General features: G+C 42.6%; 1 protein-coding gene and 1 long non-coding RNA gene across 4 annotated transcripts in view; both read right to left on the bottom strand.

Moving 5' to 3' along the window:
• The window catches only part of crocc2 (ciliary rootlet coiled-coil, rootletin family member 2), a 39,518-nt gene extending 24,122 nt beyond the window's left edge, over positions 1-15,396 (bottom strand). For 2 of the 3 annotated variants that reach the window (XM_058072926.2, XM_078790226.1), the window contains exons 1-8: positions 15,174-15,396; positions 13,992-14,109; positions 13,796-13,908; positions 4,242-4,370; positions 4,093-4,176; positions 3,606-3,700; positions 2,072-2,216; positions 1,593-1,699 (exon numbers count right to left, since the gene is read on the bottom strand). In XM_058072926.2, coding sequence (XP_057928909.2) covers positions 1,593-1,699; positions 2,072-2,216; positions 3,606-3,700; positions 4,093-4,176; positions 4,242-4,370; positions 13,796-13,908; positions 13,992-14,109; positions 15,174-15,230 — 848 coding nt within the window. In that variant the 5' untranslated portion in view covers positions 15,231-15,396. The remainder of the gene's footprint in view (positions 1-1,592; positions 1,700-2,071; positions 2,217-3,605; positions 3,701-4,092; positions 4,177-4,241; positions 4,371-13,795; positions 13,909-13,991; positions 14,110-15,173) is intronic. The other variant, XM_078790225.1, reaches the window with a different exon arrangement.
• A 6,826-nt stretch (positions 15,397-22,222) lies between these two features.
• LOC131129391 (uncharacterized) lies at positions 22,223-23,387 on the bottom strand. Its single transcript, XR_013627223.1, has 2 exons — positions 23,337-23,387; positions 22,223-22,567 (listed from the first exon to the last, which is right to left on the bottom strand). It is a non-coding gene; the product is annotated as an uncharacterized LOC131129391 (long non-coding RNA).
• Positions 23,388-27,022: the final 3,635 nt, after the last annotated feature.

The following is a 27,022-nucleotide window of genomic DNA, read 5'->3' as shown; positions in this document are numbered from 1 at the left end:
TTGAACGCCTCAGTTTTTGTTTTTTGATAAGAACTTTTGCCAAAGTTACGCCCGGGTTTGGTTATAGTATAAACTCTTTCTTTTGCCCTGAACTATCATGCTCTGCGTGACATCTGCCGTGGCAGCCTGTTATTGTTTGTGTTCATTCCTTAGTTCCAGTTGTTGCCTTTATTGTGTTATATTTCCTGTTTGGTTTTGTGCTTTTGTCCTCAACTTTTACATTCCTGCCAAGATGCACCTGGCACTGATTTTGTGTTTGTGCTATTTAGTACAGCTGTGTGTTTCTCTTTGTGCTGGATCATTGTGCTTAATGCCTGTTAGGTCTGTATGTCTGTCAAAGCCAGGCCTGTCAAAAACAGTGCGTTTACGGCAGAAACTAATTTATTTCATTAATTATGTACATTTTTGGGGTAGTACTTATATGCATCATGGCAAGCCATGGCTTTCTGTTATGACGACAGACAGCGAGCGGCACAATGGAGCTCCTCACAGAGTCTGACACTCTTTCATAACTTTATTCTGACCTGACCATATCAACGGCAGTACAATTCCATCACCTTGCATGTATCTCCAACTCCAAACACGTCTCTAGTCCATTTGTCATTGCAACGACACATCCTCATTGTCACTAGACAGACCGCAAGATGCATTCACGTGCCATCTCTTAGCTTGACCTAATATGGCATTGGCACACATGCAAATTCATCTTTCCTTCAATAAAATACAGCAGTGTGACATGGTGATTAATCATAATTAATTAATAAAACCATGATTAATGCTGGGATAGGCTCCACGACACTAATGACGATAAGCGGCATAGAAAATGTATGAATGGATGGACCATGATTAATCTGATTAAAAATTTTAATGATTTGACAGCCCATTAAAAATACATACTTTACTTGCATTTGAGTCTTGCTCTCTGCATCCTCTGCATCATAAAGTCAAAATGTAAGACTGAACTGTAGCATTCCACAGAACTGAGTGGTCCGCATGAAAAAAAAAAATTGACCGCCCTAAGGCAGCTGTCATCACCACATCTCTATTGTCTGGGGCGCCTGTCAGTCAAGGGCCCTTGGACTTGTCCAATGTTTACCCCCTGTACAGCGCCTGTGAGCCTATGTGTTGGTGACTGTGCATTTTTGTGGACAAGACAGTTGCAAGTGCCAGCCATTTGATAAAGAACACTAGAACACTATTGCTTTTAAGGAATCACTCATGGCAAAGTATGAGGACGGCCTTTCCACTCGCCGTCTTCACCAACAAGAATTGGAAAATTATGTTAAATATTAATGTCCATATTTATAACATAATTTTGAACTATTTCACATAATTTTCTGCATGTAAAACAATAATTATTCACATAAAATATATATATATATTTTGATATTTTTGGGTGTCTGGAATGATTTCCTTTGGGAAAATTGCTTTGTTTTGGTTGTCTGACCTTTTTGTAACACAATAATAACAAAAACCGTGTACCACTGTATTACAAGTGAAGAGGCCTGCAGTGGATCAAAAAATAGTGGGTCGTTCTGCGGGTTTGGGTTGGGAGTAGACTGGACAGGACGGGGGATGTGCTCCACACTCACCTGTCAGCAAAGCCCCTCAGCTGAGTGAAGGTGTTCCTCAGGGAGGCAGCCTGGCGCCACAAGGTTCTGACGCGTGCCTGCTCGCGACTCAGGCGGGAAGAAGATGTCTGTGGGGGGTGGGAGGAGGAGGGCAGAGGGGGTAGATTTAGCAAGAGATGGCACCTCTCATGTTATTGTGATTCCAAACAGACGCTGTCCTGGAAGTGCGCTGGCACACATACAAGTCATTGGATTTCCCTGAATAAACACATGTAGAACATTTACGGCCCAAAGTGGGCCACTCCTCCCGCCCTCTTCAGCACTTGGAATGCTTTCACAGGAAAAAACAACTGCAGAAATCACAGCAAGAAAGCAAGCAGGAAGCAGGAGTGATAGCTTGCTATGAATGGGAGTCCTCGAGCAATGGGCCTTGCGGGAGGTTAATTCTTGCTTCATCTCTTGCTTTTTGGATTTTTTTTTGTCTTGGTGGGTCCGCTCACCTCTTGTTCCCTGTGCAGGCGCATATTGCACAGCTCCGCATCTTGCCGGGCCTTCCGCAAGCTCTCGGCCAGCCCCTGGTTGACAGTGCTGGCCTGCTCCAGTTGTTCCCGCAGTACACAGTTGACTTGGCTGAGGCTGGCACATCTGGAAATAAAACAACAAGGCTAAGTGCAACCATAGCGCTTACGGTACCACTCCCACCTTGACAAAGAGCTGTCATGACACCACCCGCTTATAACCCTTCCGCATCAACCTCATGCTATAATGCTTCAGAGTCGGTGTATCCGCGGTACATTTCGGGGGCCTTCAGATCAACCCTCGCCCACCGAGCCCTCATGTGCGACAGCTTTGTAACATCTGTGTCAGCTTAGCTTTCATTTGCAGCACATCTGCTCACAGAACATCTGCAGAGAGCTCCGGCTCATTCTCATACTCACACACCCTATTACATGCTGTTTTGTTATCTTTGTGTGTACACATACACACTGCATGATGCTGTGTTTTTTTTCTCAAGGAAGAATTATTGATGATTTCATTAGCTTGTGCAAGTGTACCTTTGTGTTTCCCATGCATCTTTTTACTTGTGGCAGCGCACAATAAGTACATTTGGACCGCCACATATAGATTTGGCGGTATCTGTTTGGCCTAGCTCATTAACAGGGGTGCCCCGAACTTGCAACTTTCCACTTCCAATGCGATACCAAAATTGAATCACTGCATATAGTCCGAAACCGATATCGAGCCGACTTGAAAACATTTCTGTGTGAATAGCCCCTTTGTCTCGGTGGATGGAGGTGGGGCCCCTGGCATACAGAATTTGTACAATTAGTGAATTTTTATTGGTTTTATCAACAATAGCCAGGCTTGAGGTGCTCAATGTAGCGTTTAAACCCAGCATTGTTCACCACCAACATGGGCTGACTCTTTTCTGTTGTAGCCAGTAACTTTTTGCCGTCCTGTGGGAGTTCCTCTTGCAATGCAAATGTTTCAAACAGCAGTGGAAGTTTGAAGGATACTGCATTGTCTTGCAAAAATCCTCATTCCGCTTTTAGTGATGCAACATCAAATGCAAGATGAGGTTGGTCGTATAAAACTTTCCCGGTTTTGTGCCACCAAGGGAAATTTGTGCATGACAAGTTTTTCACTCATTTTTAGACATAACAAGAAATGCTTAACACCCTATGCTGGTAGATGTTAGTGCATCTGGAATGAACTCCTTGGATCACCAATGTCGGACATTTTAGATGCAGGCATCTGAAATTTTTTTGCTGATATCGGACTGATATCCGATGTCAGTATCCCCCTACTCAACTCACATTATAATGCAAATGTAGCCCCTCATTACCCCTCCATGCAGTAGATGGCATCATAATTCCACCAGTATTCAGACCCTTCTAGATTCTGTTGTTGTTGTTTTTTCTGGTCTTAGTGGACAGTTCCGGAGACATCCAGGATTCTCACTCTGGCAAATTGGGGAATTTCCTGATGTTTTTCAAGAGGCGTGACATAGAAACTCGTCAAAGCTCTGCCCACCTTCTCTGCTCCTCCTCAAGTTGAGCGGCTTTACTGCAAACAGCTGTGTTGAGATGTTGCTCCTGACGCTGGGCTGAGTCCTGGTGGGCCTGCATCTAAATATGCACACACACACACCTCGTATCATGGAGTTAGCACCTGTGTGGATGGTAGCATGTTTTATCCATTTCGGACTCAGACTCCAAAGTCTCCGTGGGCACCTGGGCCAAGACCAATACTGGGAGCGAGTAAGCAGCCCCACCACATGCTGGACCAGGTGGCGTCCAGAGTGAAATGGGAAGCCAGCCCTTTGAATCAACACCTGTTTCTACAAGTACATAATCTCCCAAAGCCCATTAATAGTTCTGGAAACAAACTTTGGAAAGGCAGTTTGTATTGGCAAGTGTTTGCGTTTCTGAGGTATTGCTGTGATTCTGTTACTGTAATGTTAAATATCTAAAAATGAGAGAGCAGTCAAGTCTAAGGAGACAACATTTATTGCACTTACCAACAATTCTATCTTCTCCAAATCAGAGGTCTTCTCCAGAACCTTCTCTTCCAGTTCCCCACACCTGCTCTTGTACTGGATGACCTGGTAACAAACCCAGCACAAACTGAGGTGCTCTAGAAATGTTCTTAGACCACTTCCACACTCACCTTGGTCTGAAGCCTTTGGACTAGCTGGGCCTGTCTCTTCTGGGCCTCCCGGAAGACCTGCAAGCGCTGCCTGTACACACTCTCCTGGTCCGTGTCGGCTGGCGTCGACAACATCAGCATTTGACTGAGCTGGATGGAAAAAGGCCAAAAAAATAAAATGCAATTACAGTTGTCCTTCGCTACATCACGGTTCAAACATCACAAGCCCTGTCGCAATAACAAATTTGAATTGTCCCAGAAATTATTGCAGATAAATCATATTATTGTCAACATTATTCAACATTACAATTTTTTTTCATTAATGCAATCATAATATATAGCATCATAATGCTAGTACACCGTATAAACAGCAACTTTAATTTATTAGTATTTAACATTGTGACTGGACTGTCAGGAGCTTATAAATCAAATAATTTAAACAAACAACATTCATTCATTCATTCCTTTTCTACCGCTTGTCCTCACAAGGGTTGCAGGGGGTGCTGGAGCCTATCCCAGCTGTCTTCAGGTGAGAGGCGGGGCACACCCTGGACTGGTCGCCAGCCAATCACAGGGCACATATAGACAAACAACCATTCACACTCACTAAACAAACAACATTCATTCATTCATTCATTTTCTACCGCTTTTTCCTCACGAGGGTCGCGGGGGTGCTGGAGCCTATCCCAGCTGTCTTCGGGCGAGAGGCAGGGTACATCCTGAGGGCACATATAGACAAACAACCATTCACACTCACTAAACAAACAACATAATAAATAAAATTAACCTGAAACTGTATTATGGAAAGCAGGAAGTGAACAAATGTAATGTTACTGTAAAAGTACCAGATGGAGGGGTAGGATTTAATAAGCTTTGCTTCTTCCTACTCCTTTTTACATGTGGAACTGGGAACTGATTATGTGATGCACTCAATTGTAATCTGATGCATGTTCAAATGAAATAAAACCATTACCATTACCATTACCAAAATTAAAATGAATAAATTAAACCAACACAAAAAGACCCAATGAAAATAAAACTCAGACATCACCTCATTTGCATATACACCTCCTTGACATTGTGTGTGGAATAGGCAGTTTACATTTATTGGGGTGTAATGATGCTCAAAGTACATGTTATGGATTCAGCAAAATTCAGGAATCACAGCAGCTGAAAAGTAAGTTCAATCGTTTTGTAGTATTTATTTCATTGTCACAAACTTGTTCATGTCACAAAATGAGGATTCCACTGTCGGCCATCTCTGTGCGGAGTTTGCATGTTCTCCCCGTCTATGCGTGGGTTTTCTCCGGAGACTCCGGCTTCCTCCCATATTACAAAAACATCCATGTTAGGTTAACCGGCAACTCCAAATTGTCCATAGGTATGAATGTGAGTGTGAATGGTTGTTTGTCTATATGTGCCCTGTGATTGGCTGGCCACTAGTCCAGAAAAATGACTGTGTGCAAACAGGCTGATTTTGACATCAGATTGCATGTTATGTACAACAGACAGTGAAACCCCTTGTTATCCAGCCTAATTGGTAAAAAGAGAGGATGAAAACAAACACGCCACCATGTCAATAAGTTGAGGCCAGCAAAATGATCAACTTCATTTTTAATTATCGTGCAATTAATTGATTGATTATCGTAGTGTATCCATCATCTTTCTGTCACAGTAATGGCCACTCTGTTAAATTCTTTCTACACTTTCATGACAGTAAAAAATACTAACGACCACACTGACCGTATCCACAGTGAACAAAGAGCTGATGAGAACATCATCATCATCATGTGCATGTACTGTATGTGACACTGTTCCTCTAAGTTCTGCATCCCAAAAGTCCTGTAACCTCTCAGCCTCACGCAAGCCAAAGTGGTTGTGAAGCATCCACTGTATGCCGGTGCCAGACACCCTGTCTTCACTAATAGGAACCACATGGGCCAGGAGCACGGCAAACACACTGCCCCAGCACCCCCTCTCGCTGAAGTAACCACCCCCATCCCATCACCAAAGCACCATACAAACTCTTCTAAATCAACCCTGTGACCCTCCCCCAACCATCGCCCCCCTCCTGTACCTCATCTCAACTCCGGGTGTCCAATCAAGGCAACAAGAAAAAGAAAAACAGTCTCACGCAACCACTTTGTCACCATTGTACTCACAGGTTTAGACAAATTTACGGACATTGTTGACTTTCATGTTTTTCTACACACACACACACAGATGCTGTGCTTATGGAGAAACATCTGTGAGTGCAGCATCACTGTACATGCATCATGTCCAGCAAAGAGCTCAATCAGTATACTGATATTGTGTGTTCTATGGCAAGACAACTTCTGTACTTATTGCTAATTCTAAAACATACTACTTACCGTATTTTCTAGACTATAAGTCACAGTTTTTTTCATAGGTTGGCTGTTCCTGCAACTTATACTCCAGAGCGACTTATGTATAAATGAAAAAACTGTTTATGTTACATAAACACCGGATACCTTTTCTCTTCATGTTTATTTTTTGTGTAGCTGAATAACCATGGTGTTAGCATATCTTACACCTATTCAGCTTGTTCTCTATTCTTTTATTGTTGGAACTTGCCTTCCATGATGATGTAATGTCTGTTTTGGTCAAGTAGATAAATAAATTACCCGCAAAAAAATGCGGCTTAAACTCCAGTGCGACTTATGTATGGGTTTTTCTCTCTAATTATGCATTTTTGACCTGGTGCGACTTATACTCCAGAGTGACTTATAGTCCAGAAAATACAGTATTTTAAGTGGATAAGCAGTGTTTCCCACACATTCATTTATTTATGTATGTCCAATGGATGTCCTGCAACTTTTTACTCTTAAACCCTGACAAAGCTGAGATGTTGATTATAGGCTCAGCTTAAACGTGCCTGTTGCCTGTTTAAGGACAACTCATTCTCGGTGTGATATTCGATTCGATCTTTTCAAAAGCACATTAAGAATGTTACCATTCTTCAGGGCATTTTCTCATCTTCGCAACACCTCTAGGATTTGGCCTATTCTATCCTAGAAACCCTAGTCCATGCATTCGTCATGTCTCGCCTTGATTACTGTAATGCGCTGCTTTCTGGTCTTCCTAAGTCCAGTTTGAAAAGCCTGCAGTTAGTACAAAATGCCGCAGCACGACTCCTCACAGGGACAATTCGACCATATTTCTCCAGTACTCGCCAACTTGCACTGGCTCCTAGTTTTTTTGAGATGTGACTTTAAGGTTCTGTTACTTGCCTACAAAATATGGGTTGGCATCTTCCTATATGGTTGACCTTGTTGTACCCTACACTCTAGAAACCTACGCTCACAATACGCCGGTCTCTTGACAATTCCAAGAGCCAGAAAGAAGTATGCGGGCTTTTTATTTTTACAGTATACTTATTTTATAGTATTTCTGGCCTGTTTGACTATTTTGTATTTGCATTCTAAGTTCAGTTTTACACTGAAAAAATGTTTTACTATTCAGATGTTAGTTATTTATTAATAGTTTTTTTATCCTGTGAGGACTAAACAACAGATGGTTTGAAAAGGAAGTTAGGGTGGCCAACTACGTCAGAAGTTGAGCAACCATCTATGAATCAACTTGGGGGGTTCACACAGGGGGAGGTCTACGACATCACCTCTCCCAAACATACAAGACTGAATAATTTAGCCTCTAGCAAATAAACAAAGACTCAGCCACCTTGGTTTCAGGCGTATTGATGACCATCTTTACAGCTGATCTAAATAGTAACGAATTGAGTCCACCCAGATGACAGGCCCCACTCCATTGTATCTTAACCACTGTCATTTCACAAAAGAGCAAAACTGTCAACATGCTGTCAGCTCTATCAGCTCTATCAGCAACCCGTCGATCTTGGGGACTTTGCCGGTTGATCGCAAGAATATTACAAAAAAAATAGGATTATATCAGTGCCCTCCCCCTCCAACAGAGTGACCAACAGACATGCATTTTCAACCACTGAACACACTCGTACAACTTATCACCTTTCAGGCACTCAACCAGCCAGGAGTCCAGTCCCCAATACCCGACCATGTATCAGCACAAGTATACTGAATCACCTTGCCACGCAAGTATATGCAGGGGTTAAGAGAGGAAGCAAGACAGAGTAACACAGCGCAGGGATGTTCCTGTGTGCACATCAATAGTTAGTGCAATTTAATATGGCTCATAATCTGCTTTTGCTATATCAAATACAGTATGAAGGCAGAAATATAACACAATAGACGTGCACCTCCAAAAAACACCAGACGGCCGACCTTGATGAAGAGCCACAATAGTAGGAGTGGCCAAAATGTGGCTTGGAGGCCATTAGTAGACTATGCTCATTTGTCATTGCATCACTGCAGGAACAAAATCACATAAAAAAAATGCAAAAAAAAAAGAAAAAAAAAAAAGAGTTGCCCAGTGTCTTCCTTATGGTAGAGTCATGAACACTGACCTTAACTGAGGCAAGTGAGGCCTGCAGTTCTTTTGGATGTTGTTGTGGGGACTTTTGTGACCTTTTGGATGAGTCGGTGCTACACTCTTGCGATCATTTTGGTTGGCTGGCCACTCCTGGGAAGGTTCACTACTGTTCCACTTTTTTACATCACTGTCGGTTGCGGTGTGTTGGTGCTGCGTTTTTGTTGAAAATGTTCTTTGCACATTGCCACATGTCCCTGGACATTTGATACATACTGTACTTAGCACATCTTAACATCCAATTTACTCAATGACATGCTAAATTGTGTACTACTTGTGGGTAAAAAGAGTGTGCAAGTGTAAACAAGGCTTATGTCAAAATGAAATCACACACTTTTGATGGTTGCATGGAAAGAAAAAGAAGCCGACTGAGGTAAGATAAACCGTTTTTAAGATGAGGTATGAAGATAAACACAAAAAGTACGGAAAAACTACGCCTCACTCCAATGGGTTAAAGCAAGGACTTCCTCCCCAGTCTGCTGCTCTGGATTAGCCATGCTTCATGCCGGAAGCTCCCAGGAGGGGGCCATCACAGTTTGTTGTGGAGACTCCACCCTGCCCCCACCACCATCATCATGCCCCCCCCCATGTTGCATTTAATAATAACATCTCAGCACCTGCAAGCATGCTCATTGTCCATGTGCATGAGGTCTGTAAATAGACCCAAGAGACAGGCCAGTAATCCCAATCCTAAAACAAAAGGGTCTTCCTGGGCACCCAGACCATACACCTCTTTATGTCACTACAGCTGCTCCGCAATAATGTCCACTGTGATATTTAAGTAGTGAGGAGTCTTTTTTGTCATTTCACAGCTCCATATGGTTGCTATGGTTGCCTTTCACCCTACACCCATGCGTATCCGCTTATACAGCCCGGCTCATATTTCCAAAGTGGAAGGGTGCCCCGCCTCTTAAAATGTGCTTTGAATTATCTTTTTATATTTCTTGATATCTATGATTTGTGCCACTCCTCATATTGTCTCCTCTGATAAATACTTCGGACAACTTCAAGGGATGCCGGCGCTTTGATTCGCCTGCCAACGAGCAAGCGGAGAATGCTTCTCAAGGCCCCTGTGAAGGCTTTGGTGTTGGGGCCAAAGATCGCTGCCGCGCTCATGTGGCGGATAGAGATCCAATTCATTTCCCAGAGCACGTGATGTTTCTGCAGTCACAGCACTGTAGCCAGCTGATCAAGTCTCTCTGACGCTGCGTTGAGGACATCTGGCGGTGCAGCCGGCATTCGAAGGGTTACATCTGCAATGGTTTGGCCAGGCCTGAGCCGAGAGGCTTAATAAAGGGAATTAATGGAGCACACTATCAGTCAGATTGCTAAACACAGCTGGAGCGGATGTCCATCGCCCCAAAGCAGCCCTCGTCATACTCATGTGGGCCCCCCTTCACACAGTGAGAGCCCCCCGCTGGTTGAGAAAGTTGTTTAGTGTGTCGCCACTGACAAGTCGAGTGGAGCATCGTATTGCTGCTATGAGATCACATGGAAGTGTTGTCATGCAGCAGTCTTTTTGTGACGCTTGCTCTTAGCCATCGATTCCACTTGAATCTCCACTTCCTTGCAAGCCACTTGATTTTCATCATAGCAGCGACGCTGACACCGCAATATTAATTGGTAGACAGGGAATCACAGCAATGCTGGATACCTCGATTATGGTACGTAAAAAGGTGCTTGAATAAAAAAACAGAGCTGCATACACATTGATACATAGAATAAATAAATGAATTAATAAATTGGCTGCACGGTGATCGTGCGGTTAGCGCGCAGGCCTCACTGCTAGGAGACCTGAGTTCAATTCCACCCTTGGCCATCTCTGTGTGGAGTTTGCATGTCGCCAATTAAATTAAATTAGCATGCACAAGGAGAACATGCAAACTCCTAGCTGTGAGACCTGTGCACTAACCACTCGCCCGCCATGCAGCCTTAATCTAAACATTAAAGCACTGAAGCATTAAAGCAAATATTATGCTTTTTCCACTTTTCTGACCTATAAAAGTAGTTAGAATGTAGTATTCTCGTGTTAAACGATGCAAAAGTCTCAGATAATTAGGTTTGCACATTTCAAAGCCCCAAAAGAGGTTTCTGATGGCTCAAAACGCTCGGTTTGAAAAGGCATGTAAAACTGTTCCTCTGTGATGTCCCAGAGGGGTGGACTTCCTTAGATATATAAACTCTCTGCCCTCCCCCAAGCTCTGCTTCCCCCGCCTTCCCCCTCGTAAGGGAAATTCACGTTTGTTTACAATTGCTAAACACGCCACCATCAGGCATTAGTTGCCTGGTTGGTTTCTGATTCCCTACCAGCAAAAGAAATGCATTTTAATCCGTCAACGGCATTTAACACTGGACTGTTTTGTGAACATGGACCACTATGCAGCTGGACTAGCCCACAAACTTGCTGACGTCCTACACCATTCCAACGGTACTTGGTCGTGTCAAAGAGTTAGAAGGGAAAGTAGTAACAGTTTATCAGTGTCCTAACTGTGTTTGAGTCCTGGAGCAAAAGCACTTGTCTGTGTAGCATTATAGCATAGACGAAGCAGGGTTTCTAATGGCTCTAGAGATTTTTAGACACTGGTAGTCCAGCAAAACACATTACATGTTACACATGCTGTAGAAAACGCTAAAATGCTAAAGCAACTTAGCATTGAGAGACGTCTTGAAGTAACCTCTTTTCTTGAGAAACTTCGAACTGTACAGTCTCTACTTCTGGATCGGATTCGGGATCCAACACATATGACTAAAAGCAGACATTTTAAAAAGATAAATCGCCATTTATCAACTCCTATAAACAGCAACAGGGGCACAAAAAGTGTTTCTATGCACTGGCAGTGTGACCAACCACAGAAGAGTGGGCATGCCTGCAGGCGGGCCGTTGGTGGAATACATTAAAACAGACCATTTTCACAGGAACCATGAAATCCAAAGAAATACAGCTGAATAGGTGCAGATTCTTAGAACGAGAACGCTTTCTGTACTGGTTATCGCATGTAGCTGCTCTATAGTAGTCCCCAACTCAATACAAAAAGGCGAAAAATGAACATGATAGATTCCCTTTAAAATATGCCTCTTACAGTTATTAATTTTACTCAATAACAACAATTACAGGCATGCAGTATTGTATTGAAGTTGTAAAATATGCAGTTACACAACAGCACACCTTGTCAAAGCATCTTCCTGCTGGACCTTGTGTACCGTTACACGACCAGGAATAGGCTAATACAACATATCAACCCACAAATACCATGTCAATATGAAAGGCGATCTGATCAAAGGAATTTTTCTTAGATGAAAACCAAACATTCGGAAGTCACAAGTGTTTGGCAAGCAGGGAAGTGTTCCAGATGGTCTAGCAAGATTTCACCCGTTTGACTCCTTCTATGGGAACATATTTCTTCTTAAATTTCCTCAAGCGATTAAGAGAGTATAATAATCCGTCATTTATCATGGTTAATTAGTCCCAGACTCGTCCATGATAAGTGAATTTCTGTGAAATAGGATTTCTGATTTATAAATGGGATATTTTCGTAGTTAGAACATAGAAAACCAGTTTACAACCTTCTAAAATGTGATGTTTAATGTTATCAGAGCCCTGTAGATATGAAATAACAGCCCTGTATTCACCTTTGCACTAATGTTACCTAATATTGTAGACGTAATAACGGAAAATAAGCCATTTAAGACAGAAATCTGACTTGTCCGTGTTGTTGTAAATGTGTTCTGAGAAGGGGGCTGACAAGAAGTGATGTCAGCGGTTCATTGTTGAGTTTTAGCTTAGAATGGGTTACGGTCGCAATCGTAGCCTGTGTTGTTGTCTAAATTTTAATGGATGCTTAGTGTTTTAAGATGATGCCATGACATCATTATTTTTCTGTATCTGATTTAATTTTTTATGTCCTTGCAGAAAATAGCATTGAGGCTTCATTCAACATTCAATAAAGCTTTTTCCAGGCATGTTTTCTCGAGGGAGGCCAATTAATTTTTACAATTTCTTTTTTTGGGGCAGAGAGGGTTAGATACATTTTGGCTGCGCTGCGTCACACTGCAGCCTCAATGGAGGAGTTTGTTCCAGCAAGAACAACACAAAGTGAAAAGGGGACAGTAATACAGTAACACAATCCTTCAAATCAGACATTATCCGCGGGGATCTGCATTTGCCAGGCCTCTGTGCAGGCAGGGAAACGGGCAAATGGCATCTGGTGTCAGCAATCACTCATCGGGGTGTTTATCTGCCACACGGCGGTGGTGTGATGAGGGGGGTCGGTCCCTGGCGATGTTCCAATAGCAACACACAGAGTTCCACCACAACATGTCTCCAAACTACCACAGTGGGTCAAGGGTCACCCGCAACTTGGTCACCAGAGGTCACTTGAGGGATTTCAGTTTTTACTCCGGTGTGGTAAAGATTTGATCTCATGTGGGTCACACATTTCAAATTTACTATATAGCACAAGCTTTAGAAAAGGCAGGCTTAGCAGACAGAATGACTGCAGTGTTATCACAAATGGTCGCTTTGTACAGCGGCAAAAATGAGGTTTTTCTTGAGAGGGAGACGTTAGTCCTTACGAGCGCAGCAGGACAGGCTATAACTGAAGACATCATAAGGGGAGCCTTCATGAAGCCCCATGCCCTCACCTAAACATTTATTCAAACCAACAAACATACACAACACACACATGCTCAGTGTCACTAAACGCATTACTGATAACACTGTGTCTCTTCTTTCTACACTTGGATAAGAGTTAAGAACGTTGAAGTATAACTAAAAACTGGTGCAGTTGAGAAATGTTGTTATGCTGGCCACAGTTTGACCCTGGAACAGATCATTTTATTTCCATGTGTTCTGTAAGAACAATGGTAACAATAACACAGACTTTTGAAAACCTCCCCAAGATGTAACCTATTATCTCACTTTTCCAGAACTGGAAAATATGGGAAGCTTGAACAGTAGTCTAATTCAATCCAGCCAATATTATCCACAAGTCGTCCAATCAGAGGAAATGTTTTCCAAAAGGGAACTATTCCAAATAGTGCATGAAGTGCAAGTTAAGCGTAAAAGATAGAAAAAAGTGATTTGACACCTTTACCTTCTGTGTGGGGCTGCACTGTTTGACTGGTGACTCGTTGAGGCCAGTCTGGGTCACAGAACTGGACTCCCACTGGTTGTCATCCATCTTGGCGGCTTCACAGCTTTCACCTTCTACCAGGAAAACAAATCATTCATACACCATTCAGTCTCAAAAGGCCTGTACTGGATTGTGTGGCAGGCAGTGGTGTTCCCACCGGCCAGGTTACAGGTGATGATCTGGCGGATGAGGGTCGAGACAGGCGCCGATACCGCTCCAGAGCCCAAAGTCTCTCCCGAGTGTCCCTCTAGGTCAAGCAGAGACTCTTCCAGCTTCTACAAGTGAGTGTTTACAAATATTTTGACAATTTTCCTTTCCTGTATTTGTTAATGTAAGGATTTGACACAAGTTGTTACATGTTGGATATTTTGGGAAACAAACAAAAATCACTGGTTAAATTGAGCCATTTTCTCTTTTTAAAGCAATCGGTCTGTTTGATAATTGATGGTATTTATTTAACGCAATAAAGATTTCAACAAAACAGATGAGATGGATATTTTCCAGTTCTTTTATCTTTATTTATTGTGTGTCTTTATTGTTTTGTTCATATTATTACGTTGTTGCTCTGCTGGGAAAAAAAACCCTCAAAGAATTTACATAAAAACCTATAGGATGAGCACTATTTTTCTCAAGGAATTGTATGAAATAAAAATAAATAATTGTATTATTTCATTGATATTGTTACATTGTCTTATACTGTTGTATTTATAAGTATTATTAAATAATTCCATGTTTGTTGATACAAATATTTTTTTGTTTGTCTAAAATCTGTGTGTACTAAAATCACATCAATCAATGAACAAAATTACATTTCAAGTGAAACGGAACAGTAAAGGTGCCGTCAAAACTGGTCCTTTATTTGCATTATTTGCATTTTTTAACTCAAATTAATGCTTCTTGAATATGTATATAATATACTACATACCCTTCATCTACCCTTAAGGTTAATTAATTTAAAACTGTTTTTTAAAGGTACTTTTCTCCACACTTTAAAACTGAACCCGGATTTGACCACGCCCCTTCTCATCTTATTTCCGGTTAGAAATTGAAGCATATCAATAGAAAATCACATTTTTGTCGATGATTTACAAGTTGGAGTCCAATATGAAAAAAATACATATATATCAGTAATTGTGTTAAATAACAATGCTGAACGACAGGGTATTTTACATTCTCGAACATTATTATTTATCTGAAACCGTTTATCCGACACATTTTAAGATTCTGTCCGCCACGATAGTGTACATCATTTAATCTCCTCGAGGAGGAATGGCGAAAAGTGATTCACGTTAAATAATTAATGAAATAGGTTTGAAAATGAAAGAAGTGATGTACCAACCTGAATGACGACATCCAGTGCAGGTGAAATCTCGTTTTCCTCCCGTGGGGAACTCATTACGAAAAAAACAATGAAAAGACAAATTACGGTAGCTTTATTGTAGCTTCCTGGAAATTAAGGACCGGAAATATTGCAGCACATCGCTATGCCTGACTAAAATAAACTTTTAAACCGGTCCAACGTAAAGGTCACAATGTGTGTCCACGAAAGAGTTTGACGATTAAATAAAGCGTTTTAAGAAAACAATAAAAAAATAGCTGAAAGTGAAAAAAGTAATTGTCGCTGGCCAAACTTCACCAGCACCGACTTGACTTCCTCTCGACCACTGGCCAGGTTGCCTTGGCGACCACAAGCGTTGGGGTCATTGCCATGGAAATGAGTGTTGTTTGAGTGTTGCCGTGGCAGGATACAGACAGACAGCACAGATAAGACTGGATTCCTTAGGGTTAATAATCACAAGTAGTGTGATTTTAACACTTATATATATTCTTTATATTCCTAATTTAAAGCCTATCACACATTTAGTAGTTTGCACACTAGTTCACATTCAGTAGCATCAAATAGTTCTAACATCAGAGAAGACCCGCAGATCATATGACAGCTATTATATGCTATCCCAGGAGGAGCATTCCGGATCCTATCATGACACAAGCTTGTTCTGCTGACCCCCGGCCGGGTTTGATCACATGGCGTTAGTTGCGTGGCTCTGCTGGGAAGATCTCAGCCAGTGAGCGAGGTTGAGGAAGATGGTGGCGAGGCCACTCTCTGGGAAGGACGCTCTTCACATCCCAGGTGTCACAAGCCTGTTTGTACACTTCCATCTCCATCTCGTAGTCGCCCTGTGTTTGTTTGTGGTTCAACATCAAAGCTGACAAAATGTTGCTTCAAAGTGCGTCTGAGGCTGACACTTAATGAAAGTTTCCTGTCATAAAACAGCGAGAAGTGTACCACCACACAAACGGACTCACCGGGGATGCGGCGAGGCTTATCCTGTAGCACAAGGCTGTTGTTTGCAGCAACATGGAGGAGAGGGGAAGCTTGTGCCAAGTCACTGGGACGCTGTCCAGGAAGAAGGTAACACTCGAAGCTCCTCATTGTGGAGCTTCGAGTGTTACCTTCTTCTTATGGTCCTCCTCTAGCAGCCGGATCTGCAGCCGCCTCACCATCATCTGCCACTTCCTTGAACGTCCTCAATTCTGGGGATTATGCTCTGTGTGGGAGTTGTGGTTGAGGGCATCTAGCTGCTGAGATCTCCTCGCTTTCAGGTTGCTTGGAGTGAAAAGAGGAAACAATTTAGGTTCTTTTGAGGTTTGTGGTTCCATGTAACGTGGACAAGCACCTTCAAGGTGTCCATGAGGATGCTCTCGCTGCCATGAAAGTGGACCAACCTACTGCACAGCGACACTTCCACCACTGCTATGATAATGGACTTATCAACACAGGTGGCCTGGAATGATCAGTCCCATCCAATGAAATTCCAAGCAGGAATGCTTGCTTTCATCTGTCAGGTTTATTTTGAAGATATGCTCTGTTTGGCTGTTAGTGCAGAGCTGGCCTACACTTTAATGGACTCTCTCTTTGCTCTCGCTCCAGCGCTCCTCTAACGTCTCTGAACAGCAGCCCGGGAGTTTTTGTTCAACACGTTTTCTGGACTGGGAATCGTTTTTCCACTCGTGCGACTGATCCTGTGACTTCTGTGTTTTCCCAAGCTACTTAGTGTGTTTCTAAGCCAGCTTGTGACGCAACACACAAGTCATGAGTATCTCGAGTTGCCTTCATGCACTCGCATATAAGAAATCAATTACTTGCCTTTTTAAATTTGAATTTCATTTAAATTGCCAACATTTTTCTCACCTTGAATTATTATTGTTTCAATTCAATCATCTTACACAACAATTTTGTTCAACCCAGTGGGGTTACAAACCCAATTCAAAATTACATTGCCACTTTGGCGGATATCAAAAAAGGTAACTTAAGGCCACAATAAAATATGAAAAACAAATAAACAAAAGGTTATTGCAAATCTATGTCTTCTAGCAACATGTTCAGAATTATTTTTTTTTTTTTGTCCTGTCCAGCCATTGGGGCAAAATAAAATGCCCTCACATGCTAAACAGATTTGTATTCAGAATTTTAAAGAAAATAACCCAAGAACTATTTGAATAATTGAATTCAAGATGGGACTGCACTGCGACCGAGCGGTTAGCCCGCAGGCATCTCCTCAAAGAAGGTGTCTCATCTTTGATAAGTTTCACCAGGGATATATGAAAAGTAAGTCAAATATGTAAGGATAAGCCACACTTAATCTATATGATCGGTATCAGTATCTGTATTTGTGGATTTCACTCATGGGTGATTGGTATCAGAATCTGACCCATCGGCTACAGTCGTGGGAGGTGTAAGTGTGATCAGTGTGAATGGTTGTTTGTCTATATGTGCCCTGCCATTGGCTGGCGACTAGTCCAAGGTATACGCCGCCCAAAGACAGCTGGGATAGGCTCCAGGTGTAGAAAATGGATGGACGGATATTGGATCCCAGTGGGGCATGATGGTAAGTTTATTTTACAGTTGTGTAGAGAGTCAATCTGCAATCTTCTTCTCTTGGCCGACTTTTCGCCTGAGGAACTTTTCTGGAGTTTTCTGTTTGGTCAGAATGTCGTTTTTTTTCTCCAAAGTGCTGATTCAAGCTACAGCTCAGTGTGAGATAGGAGTAAAAGGAGTCAAACCTTGGTTACCATATGTCCCAGTTTTTGTATTATTTGTTTTTCATAGAAAATTTTGCGTCAGTTTTCGTACAATGTTGCACATAACAAACTAGTCACTAATCATCATTGATCATATTATTGAGTTTCTGAAACAGGTGAATTCGATTTACACCATTTCCTAAGGGAAAAAATTACCCCGTTTTTTTACATGTTTCGGTTTTTGACAAAACTTTTGGACCAAATTAATGACAACAATCAAGCTATTCCTGTACTAGAAATAATTAATTTACATGAAAAATGATGAAAGAACAAAACGTTCAGCAGTAATGACAGATGCATGGAAGCTTTTAGATGCACTGTCCTCATGTGCTCCTCACATGACCTCTGACTCCGCCCTGCAAGCAACATCGCCATCAAGCTGAAATCAAACGCAAAGCAAGCCGATCATCGCCACTTCTTCTCACTACGCCGCTCCAGCTTCCCCGGAGTTGTGCAATCCCCAAACAGATAAACAAGAGGAGAGGAGTGAGCAGAAGGGAGGAGGTCCCGCTTCCTGGGTGACCCTTCTCGTAACAGTTCAACGTCCTCGCAGCTCCAGCGGGCCCGTCCCTGTGCGTGCATCTAATTGGACCCAGTGGCAGGGAGGCATTTGGTTTTCATCAACACCGATTCTCAGCTGCAACACACACTCACACACAAGCCCAGCTCGTCCTTTATCAAAGACCTGATCGCTACAGATCAGGAGCCAAGAGTTCACGACCTCACTCTGCGCTTTAGTTAACCGTGTCACAAGCCTGTCAGCGTTTTTAAGAAACTTGGTAGCACGGGAATGCATTGAAAACAACCTGCTCATCAGACAAATGTTTGCGACATCGCAACGTGGGGGATGTACACACACGCACACACTAGCATGTGGTGTAACTTCACATACTGTACATTCACAGTACAGGGTTTCCTGCAGGTCAGGTCAGTGGTGGGAAGCTGAGAGATGGCGGGAGCTCCTCATGTTTTCACATGAATTTAAATGGCATTTATGGCAAAAAATGCAAGATTGCGTCTAATACAGATATCCTCAACGTTTTATAATCATTAGACCAGGGGTCTCAAACACGCGGCAGGACGCTAGTTTGAGGCCCCCGCCTTGATATGAAAGTTTAATGTTAGTGCGGCCCGCGCAAGTTTGATATGGATGCTGTATGGTATCATGTACCAAGAAAAAATTTGTACGTTTGATTAATGTTCATGTTAAAGGTTAAATAACTGTTAATAGTTATCCTCCCTATCCGTGTGGAAGTGGTAAGTTTTTGGCTATTTAAGTTTAAAGGAAATAACTTGAAGGCTACCGTTTAGGTCACTAGCTCTCTAGTTCGCGAGTTAGCATGTGTCTCAAGACCTTGCAGTTGCGCAATATGTTGTAAATAAAAAAAGTATACATGTGACGATAGTCATGTTTTTTTTGAAAACCTGATGCGGCCCAGACCGTAGCTCCAGTGGCCCCCAGGTAAATTGAGTTTGAAACTCCTGCATTAGACAAATGCTCAATGCCTTATGAACAATTAGTTGCTGAACCAAACCCCTTTTCCTTGATGGCCATCATGTTCTTTTAACTAGTCTTGCTCCAATGCTTATCAGTCCCCTAAAAGTGTGGACTAAATTTCACGGTGACCCTCAAGTTTGAGTGTAGTGCATTGAACTGTGTGAGGAATTTCAAATCATTTATAGTCTCATTTATAGGTATTAATGACAGCTTCGACATGGGGTAAACATTAGATTCCTACATGTTTAGAGCTCTCTAGACATGAACTAACACCCCTTTAGTCACCTTTACACTTCTACACCTCTTACACTTGGTAAGAGAAAATAAGCCAAACAAGATGTGATGTGGGCGGTATGGCGGTCAAGTGGTTAGCGCGCAGAGCTCACAGCTAGGAAACTAGGGTTCAATTCCACTGTCAGCCATCTCTGTGTGGAGGGAGTTTGCATGTTCTCCCCGTGCATGCGTGGGTTTTCTCCGGGTACTCCGGTTTCCTCCCACATTCCAAAAACATGCTAGGTTAATTGGCCGCTCCAAATCGTCCATAGGTATGAATGTGAGTGTGAATGGTTGTTTGTCTATACGTGCCCTGTGATTGGCTGGCGACCAGTCCAGGGTGTACCCCACCTCTCTCCCAAAGACAGCTGGGATAGGCTCCAGCACCCCCACGACCCTCGTGAGGAAAAGCGGTAGAAAATGAATGAATGAATAATGCAAGTTGTGTTTTTGTCCCACTTTGTCTGACAGTCCTTGAATGCACCTTCTAACTTTATGTTGTATGCATAAAGGTAAGCGATGATACTGATGTGTTGAAAATCTTTCCGAAACTCTTTTGACTTGAGCCATGGTCATATTGACACAAGCCTTCAAATAGCTGTCCTCTGCTATGCCTGCCATTAAATAGCAACTCGTAACCCGAATTTTACTTCACAGCAAAACAACACCTTGCATCTAAAAACACACTTGTTAGTTGGGACAGCCGTATACAAATCCCGGCAGTGCTGCTTAAAAGGGAGAAAACCGCTAGCCAGGGGCCGCGCCTCGCTGGCTCTCCATCCTCATCCTCTTCATGTGCGAGTGCTGCTCTTCACTGCTGACTTATTCATGGATTCTGTTGGCCGTCAGCCGCGGATCATCATGTGTGGCCCGGCCCGGCACCTGGGGAGGCTTTGATGTGCAGCAAGTCTGCTGTCAGCTAACAATTCCCTGATTACTCCGCTGCTCTTTTGATGGACAACAAATCATAAATCCACAGACAGCACATCTTAAGTCAAACCTACCCTCTAAAGCTTACTCTTTGTGGGTTTTTCTTCCCAGTATTTCTTCCAGTAAGACTCCAGCATCACCAAACGTGTCCTCACTCCAGTCACTCTTTATACCACTAACACTGCTTCACTTATTTTTACATTTCATCGAAGCAATGCAAATCATTGTTCTATTACTGTAAGCCATCATAAACTCACAGCAATCTTTTTTTTTCCAGCAATCAGGACTGGTGCTTGTGTGTCTCAAATAGTGGGGCGGGTCCGCCCCGGGGACACAGTGAATGTGAGGGGTGGCGTGAGAAAAAGGGAATACTTTCAGTGTTAATGCAGCCCTGCCAACATGTACATATTTGTCCTCCTCAACATAAAGTTGGACTCTTGAATATATGTACTTGTGTGCTTTAAAGCTCTCCATTTTGTTGCATTTTCCTGGTTTCAGTTGCGAGTTCAGTCTGTACAGTACAGACTCTTGGAATTTTTAAAATTTTTCAAGTAATATTCATAAATTAGCTGTTTCCTGGTCAAATGCGGCCTATTATTGATTACAAATTAAATAATTTCAAACATAAATATGGCTAAGCGAACTAAAATGCAAATCTTGCATTCAGAAAAAGCATTAAAAGGCGTTGTGATGAATGTAGTATTCTACACTGGTCACTAGGTGTCAGTAATGTTACCGTAATGTTGAGTGAGACACACAAGCACCAGAATTGATTTCAGGAAAAACAGGCTTTTATTGCAGGTTTGAATGGTGTCACAACAACACAACTTTAAATTATTGTTATTTATTCTAAATTATTTAAATTATTTGTATAAATTACTGTTTACGCTGTACATAGTTGTTCATATTTGATGTCATCTATTTATTCTCCACATTATTATTTATTATTTATTATTACACAGGAGCCAGGCAACAACATTTTGTTGGCAATTTCACTGCTGTGTTATTGTGCAATGACAATAAAGAAAGTCCATGTCTATGTCTAACAGGCATAATAATCCTTAACGAGTGTGGGGCGAGTGTGGAGTTGACTTTTGAGGTGTTAGTTCATGTCTAGAGGGATATACACATATTAAACGTTAATTTTTGGATGGTTGAAAACTTTTCTATGCTCTACAAAAAAATATATATTTTGCAAAATTCACTTATCACAGTTGGGTCTGCAAACCAGTTAACAACAATGAATGAGGGATTTGTGTATCTGTATTTTATTTCATTTTTATGTTTGAAAATGCTTAATTTAGGCAAGAAAAACTTTAAAACTTGCTTAAATGTGCATTTGTCTGCAATAGTAGGCTGCATTCAAACATGAAGCATTATAAATTAACATAGTTTTGATAAACTGTGATCGAGTGAAGCCGAGGAAGTGGAAGCGCAAAGCGGGAGTCATGACTGATGATAGTGCCAAGGTCAATCCTGGGCTTGAAAACCATCTTCCGTCTTTAAGGTCACCTCTTTGAAAATACTTGGACTGAGTGGATTATTTCTATTGTTTGTGGGGTTTTGTGTTTGACAAGACCAGTTCTACAAGGGTTGAGTACACATTTTTGTTTTTCCATAACAAACTAAAAAAAATGTGATGTCACGGTTTGTTATTCTCACACATACACATATTTTCATTTTCCGGAAAGCAAGAGTGACCTCAGTGACATTTGGTGTTGCAAATGGATGAAAATGATTAGTCCAGCTTCCCAGATGTTTGCTCTTACCTCTCCGACCACGCCAAAGATCACAGATGGTCAGAACCGACCCAGATGGCTCAGAGAAGCGGAAGAAAGAAAAACCACACAGCAGGTGAGCTTCGGTTGTTCTCCATGGCACGCAGGTATCTGCCGCAGTCATGTCCATCAATATCTCTGTCGGTGGGCTCGGCGTGGCGGGCCAGCATTCTGACAGGGGCACAGATATGCATGTGTGATTTACGGCTCAACTTTGGTTTACTTACAATTCAAAAATAGCAACACCAAAGACAACCTCCAGCTCTCTGTTTGCCAGTAATCCCTCATGACCTTTGCCCTGGCCCCAAGCAGCTGCTACAAAACACGGTAGTGCCCTCTGCAGGCGACAAACTGCAGTACAGTGGCTCCCTCTATATTGGCAGGACAGGCTACTGTCAGTGTGGCTCACAAACAACCAGCTCATCCAGGTGAAGGAGTGAAGGAGTTAAGTGGGAACGTGAAGGAAGGCCACCACGTTTTTGGGGCCTATGTGGGTGGCGGTGTGCAGGCAGCAGTTCTTCATTAGATGCTGTGCCATCTGCACGCCTGGCAGGCTAGTGGAGAGGGACGGACATCTGGTGGTTCATGCTCTTGCAGAATAACGCGTCCTACCGTAGACCCGGGAGTTCCGACCACCATGAACCATCATCGTGTGCCACAGCTACAGCCGGGATCTCAAAATTCCAGCTTGGGGGACCCGTGCCACACCCATCCATCAGTTTTCTATATTGCTTTTCCTCACTAAAAACCACGCAGAGAGAACATGCAAACTCCACACAGAGATGCCCAAGTGTAGATTCAAACACAGATCTTCTGGATCTCCACTGTGTGTGTGGCCTACTTGCTAACCACTCATCCACCATGCGGGCCCGTGCCACATTGTAGAAAAAAAATTAAATGGTAAAAATAGCTGCAACTGGACAGTCCAGAGTGTACTCACCTGAAGTCACCTGGGATAGCATCTCAAGATCCAGAAAACCCCTGAATCCCTAGTGGAGGTAAATGACATAGAACATGCATGGATACAAAAAATAGAGCAATAAAGGCCTGTGTAAAAAGAGGAAGAAGACACTGATCATGTTAATGATTTCTCACAATAAATGTATGATTTAGCGAGAGAAGGAAACATGTAAATATCAATATGCAACACTTCTCCACTTTATATATATACCAGCAACATTCATGTATTACAGTGACAGTCAGGACAATTCAATGCTTTTCCACCAGAGGGCAGGAGATACACAATTTATCTGTTGCCATTCATACATTTTTGCACCATGATCCCTGTGATGTTTTCTGTCACCTCCACATTGCAGCCCGCTTACTCCACCAGCCACCACAGCTCCAGCACATGCCCGTTGGCGGAGGCGTCATGGGCCAGTGTCATACATCCAAAAAGCGGATATATATGTATATATATTTATTGTAATGCCCCTGGTTGTGGTAAGGAAGAGACACTCACGTCGCCGATGCACTTCAGTCGCTTTATTAATAGCGGTCAACCTTTTTACAGTTCACTCTCACCCGGGCTGCTGTGGCCACAACCCACCCCAACCCACGCACGACATTCCCTCCTCGCTAGCGATCTCTCTTGTCTCCCACTCACCTGGCGCCACACCCAGTCTCACTCTCTCACAAGTGGGTGTTGGTCTAGGACAGGGGTCAGCAACCCTTAGCTCCAGAGCCAAATGTGGCTCTTCAGCCACTTTGTTGTGGCTCCCATTGCAATGCTCAAATATTTTTTTAACACCCGAGTGGGGAAAATACATCTTTGTAATGAGTTTTTAAAAAATCCAACTTTGTGTGAGACCATGAATGCATCCTGGCTGTGATCTGAGAACACAGGATGCTATTCAGTTCTCTCTCACACAGGTAAACGTGGAGGAAAATAAGTCATACTTTGCCAGAGATATTTGACATTTCTCAAAATTAAATTAGAGATAATTTGATTTTGCAGTAAAGAAATCAGGTAACTTTACAGTAATTTTCACATACGTTTATGTATGTACACATAAATATACACATACATTTATGTAAGTTTATCTTCAATATCAGCAATCTGATCTACTTTGAAACCCCAAAATTCCCTCCAAATTTGACGACCGCTAGCTAAATGAAACAGGCTGTCAATTCATTGTGCCACATATTTCTTCAGGCGTCAGGTAGTGAGGTTTAACCAAGATGATGATAATAATAATAATAATAATAACTAGTTGGCATCCCTTACACATGCACACTGACTGCACTTCTATTTGTTGTATTCTCTCCTATGTTTTGCGGCTCCAGGCTATTTTTCTTTAGTGGGCAACGGGGTAAAATGGCTCTTTTCATAGTAAAGGTTGCCGACCCCTGGTCTAGGAGTATGAATCCCGGACGAGCCCAAGCATTATAATCTTATGATCAGGTATACTTTCACAGTGTATACCTATACAGTTTATTAGCCAATCAAGGGTCTCTGATGGCCATTCTCAGTGACTGGAAGAGACCTACAGAAGGGCTCATTAGAGGGTTGACCACGGTAAGACCCTATTTGATGCAAGTGACTGGAAAAGGGTTCAGTCAAGGGTTGGATGTTGAATCCTCTTCTTTCCATTCAACCTTTGTAGTTTACATTGGGTACTCATGTCGAACAAGGTGGTTTATTTGCCAAGCAAGGGTCTCTGCTGGCCATTTTCACGGTAAGACGATATTGGATCCAAGTAAAATTTTAACTTGCAGATATCTACAAAACAATTTTGTGAGCAAGTAGGGTCATTGTGTTGTATCCGTGGCTCGTTGGTCTAGGAGTATGATTCCTGGGTTCAAATCCCGGATGAGCCCAAGCTTTATAATCTTATCATCCGGTATACTTTCACAATGACTGGAAAATGGTTCAGTCAACGGTTGGATGGTGAATCCTCTTCTTACCATTCAACCTTTGCAGTTTACTCTAACCTGGATCAATGAGACACTACAGACACATTGGGTACTCAAGTCGAACAAGGTGGTTTATACTCTTACAGTGACTCGAAAAGGGTTGAGTCAATGGTTGGATGGTGAATCCTCTCCTTTCCATTCAACCTTTGAGGTTTACTCTAACCTGGATCAATGAGACACTACAGACACATTGGGTACTCATGTCGAACAAGGTGGTTTATTTGCCAGTCAAGGGTCCCTGCTGGCCATTCTCAATGACTGGAAGAGGCCTACAGGAGGGATCATTCGATGGTTGACCACGGTAGACCCTATTTGATCCAAGTAAAATTTCATCTTCACGATATCTACGAAACAATTTTTGGAGCAAGTGGGGTCACAGGGGTGTATACAAGGTTTGTTGGTCTAGGGGTATGATTCTCGCTTCGGGTGCGAGAGGTCCCGGACAAGCCTAAGCATTATATTCTTATGATCAGGTATACTTTATACTTTCGCAGTGACTGGAAGAGGGCTCAGTCAGATGTTGGATGGGGTATACTTTCATGCTTCCATTCAACATTTGTAGTTTACTATAACCTTCATGACTCTACAGACACATTGGGTACTCATGTAGAACAAGACAGTTTATTAGCCAATCAAGGGTCTCTGCTGACTATTCTCAGTGACTGGAAGAGACCTACAGAAGGGCTCATTAGAGGGTTGACCACGGTAAGACCCTATTTGATCTCACAGGGGTGTATACAGGGCTCGTTGGTCTGGGGTATGATTCTCGCTTAGGGTGCGAGAGGTCACAGGTTCAAATCCCGGATGAGCCCAAGCTTTATAATCTTATGATCAGGTTTACTTTCGCAGTGTCCTGTCATAGGTCACTCTTACCTTCTGCGTGTGGCTGCATTGTTTGACAGGTGACTCGTTGAGACCAGTCAGTGTCTGAGAACTGGACTTCCCCGGTCACCGCCCACCAGGAAAACAAGCCTTTCAGTCTCTCAAGGCCTGTATTGGATTGTGTGGCAGGCACTGGTGTCCCCACCAGCTAGTTCACGGGTGATGATCTGGTGGACGAGGGTCAAGACAAGCATCAATACTGCTGGATTCAGTGTCCCCAAGTTCAAGAGAATCCTCCAGCTTCTACAAATGATTGTTTACAAATATTTTCAGATTAATCCCTTCATAATTCAAAGTATGTTTGGATTATATTTTTTATGTGGGATAGGCGCCAGCACCCTCGCGACCGCGATTTTTTAATGTAAACACTTGATGCTATCTTCATCAAAATCAAATAAAAATTACTGTTTTTGCCTGTGATTTGAATGTTGGAGTCTAAGATAAAAACAAACTGTCAAACTGTTGGAAATTGAAGGAGGTCATGATTCAATATAACAGTCTCTCTCACTTACAAAGAACGCTGAACTCATCACACAGCAACTTAACACTCAAAATGTGTACATAATATACAAACATTGCTTATTATCAGGGCGGCACGGCGATCTAGTGGTTAGCGCGCAGACCTCACAGCTCGGAGACCCGGGTTCAATTCCACCCTTGGCCATCTCTGTGTGGAGTTTGCATGTTCTCCCCGTGCATGCGTGGGTTTTCTCCGGGTACTCCGGTTTCCTCCCACATTCCAAAAACATGCTAGGTTAATTGGCGACTCCAAATTGTCCATAGGTGAGTGTGAATGGTTGTTTGTCTATATGTGCCCTGTGATTGGCT

The sequence above is a fragment of the Doryrhamphus excisus genome, linkage group LG4, assembly GCF_037039965.1.
Source record: "Doryrhamphus excisus strain RoL-2023G ecotype Guam linkage group LG4, RoL_Dexc_Guam_v1.1, whole genome shotgun sequence".
NCBI classification, from domain to species: Eukaryota; Metazoa; Chordata; class Actinopteri; order Syngnathiformes; family Syngnathidae; genus Doryrhamphus; species Doryrhamphus excisus.
Note: the sequence above shows the minus strand (reverse complement) of the source record. Positions and strands in the feature narration are given on the sequence as shown.